A 2,190-nucleotide genomic window follows, 5' to 3' on the forward strand; every position below is an offset into this window, starting at 1 on the left:
CCGCTGCCTCGGCCCCTGCCACCGCAGCTTGGTCTGGAAGGACATCTGGAATGATGTCTGGAAGGCCGTTCAGCTATCCGGTCTAGTTAGCATATTATGCTTTTACTAGAGACCCGGTGCATGAAAATTCATGCACTGGAGGGAGGGGGTCCCTCAGCCCAGCCTGCCTCTTCTCACAATCCAGGAGCCCTCAGGGGCAGGAGGTGACCCGGCAATCAGGGGAAGATGACACCCCATCACACTTCTGATGTTGCCACTGCTGGCAGCGCATGCCTTGGCTGGCCCTGGTTACCTTGGCCCTGGCGAGGCTGAGGGGACTGGACGCTGCCATCTTGTGGCTGTGGGCGCCACCATCTTTGAAGGTGTGGCAGTCAATTAGCCTATTCCCTCCTTATTGGCTGTGGGCGCCGCCATCTTTGCAAAGGCGCAAGGGTCAATTAGCATATTCCCTCTTTATTAGATAGGATTATGATAGATAAGCTATAAATTAGATAATCTCAATCATTTTCAGAATGATTTTTATTGAGGGTCACAAATTACTTCAATAAAACTATGTACAAGGTATACAAATTCCCAACCCAGGCTGAAAATAATTTGTATAAGCCACACATTAGTGGAAATCACCCCACAAGAGATACTACAACACAATGTAAGTAACACCTTCAGAGACAAAAATGTGTGGCTTCTGGACAGCCATGTGCACAAACTCCCTGACTCTGCTTGCTCCACTATTTTGAAGCAATCTATGGAAAATGTTTTATGATAGTTGAGGAATATTCTGGGTCTGTTAAAAATAGAATTCTCCATATTGTTTTAAGAAATGCGATGTAACGTGACCTAGGGGAAAAAGCTCTCAGAAACGTATGCACATAACAAAGCAAAGCAAAGCAAAGCAAAATGCCCTGCAATGAACCACACCAAAATGTGTCCTGATAGGTTATGGGTGATAGAATCTACTGTAGTGCATTTTTTTTTTTAATTAAAAATAGGAAAATAGCAAACTTACCCTTGATTATCTATATCCTCTGACCCCAGTGGTTTGGAATCAGAAAAAAGTGTCACTCTACTTGAAGCCATCTTGGCATCAATAGTGGAATGGGTGGAAATGAGACTCTGGACCAGTTCATGGGTGGGCCTTGCCTCGTCCTGCCAAGGCGACCAAGAAAGGGAAAATGAGGACTGCACAAGGACTGTGAAGAGAGACACACTGGCTTCAATTACTTTCTCAAAATTACCCTAAACGCAGCTCCTGAAAACCCTTCTTCCTGCCTCAAAAAGAAAATTCTTATAACAAAGCCTACTTAAATTCTGTCTTCATTAAACTTTTTCAAAGTTCACGGAGTACATAACCTGATAACCTAAATATTTTGCTAGAAAAACCTTACGTGCTGAAGCTACAGAATGTACTCACTTTAGCCCAATTAAATCCCACTTCAGAACAGTAAAAGAAAAATGAGGTATATGCACAAAATGAAATACCACACAACTGTCTACAGACAGAAATAGCTCTACAGATACTAACAGGGTACAATAGAATCACATATTCTTAAGTGCCAAATCTTGTAAAAGCATTTATAGTTAGATACCATATAACAATATTACTTCTCTTTCTCTCACTCACACACAGATACATTATATATTTACAGATAATATATAATAATCTAAATAAACATTATATATTGAGAGAGAAAAACCAAAGACCAAAGAGCTGGAGCTAGAAAACACATTGATTTTATACAAGGAGAGATGGAAGTCAGGCTCCATGCTGCTTACAGTGCTCATTTTGGGAGATGTGGGATCCTGTGAATCTTGCAGCAGGGAGGTACAGGGGACATGCCTTTTACTTTCTGAGTGTGGTTAAATATTCTGCATATTTACAATAGGCATTATCATAAATACGGATACAGATTACAAAGCTCCAATTATATTATGCCTGTGATTGCCCTCACCGATTCCTGGAAGCCGTGGCTGCCACCAAGGTCGACATAGACAGCATCTTTATCATACAGCACACCGCCAACTCCAGAGAGAGGTGCATAAACCAACTTCTCCTTTTCATTTAAGCAGCGCTTCTTTTGCTGTTCAGGAAGGGCACAGGGGTCTGGTAGGAAACTGATGTCACTCACAGCAAAATCTCCTACACCTGGAAGAGACAGGAAAATGGCTTCAGCTGACAAATCTACCAACTGT

The 2,190-nt window shown here is 42.2% G+C and overlaps 1 protein-coding gene across 1 annotated transcript in view; it reads right to left on the reverse strand.

Moving 5' to 3' along the window:
• The window catches only part of BMS1 (BMS1, ribosome biogenesis factor), a 34,948-nt gene that overhangs the window by 22,037 nt on the left and 10,721 nt on the right, over positions 1-2,190 (reverse strand). Inside the window, exons 8-9 of the mRNA XM_006774528.2 lie at positions 1,950-2,143; positions 1,007-1,146 (exon numbers count right to left, since the gene is read on the reverse strand). Coding sequence (XP_006774591.1) covers positions 1,007-1,146; positions 1,950-2,143 — 334 coding nt within the window. The remainder of the gene's footprint in view (positions 1-1,006; positions 1,147-1,949; positions 2,144-2,190) is intronic.

The sequence above is a fragment of the Myotis davidii genome, unplaced genomic scaffold (genome assembly GCF_000327345.1).
Source record: "Myotis davidii unplaced genomic scaffold, ASM32734v1 scaffold808, whole genome shotgun sequence".
NCBI lineage: Eukaryota > Metazoa > Chordata > Mammalia > Chiroptera > Vespertilionidae > Myotis > Myotis davidii.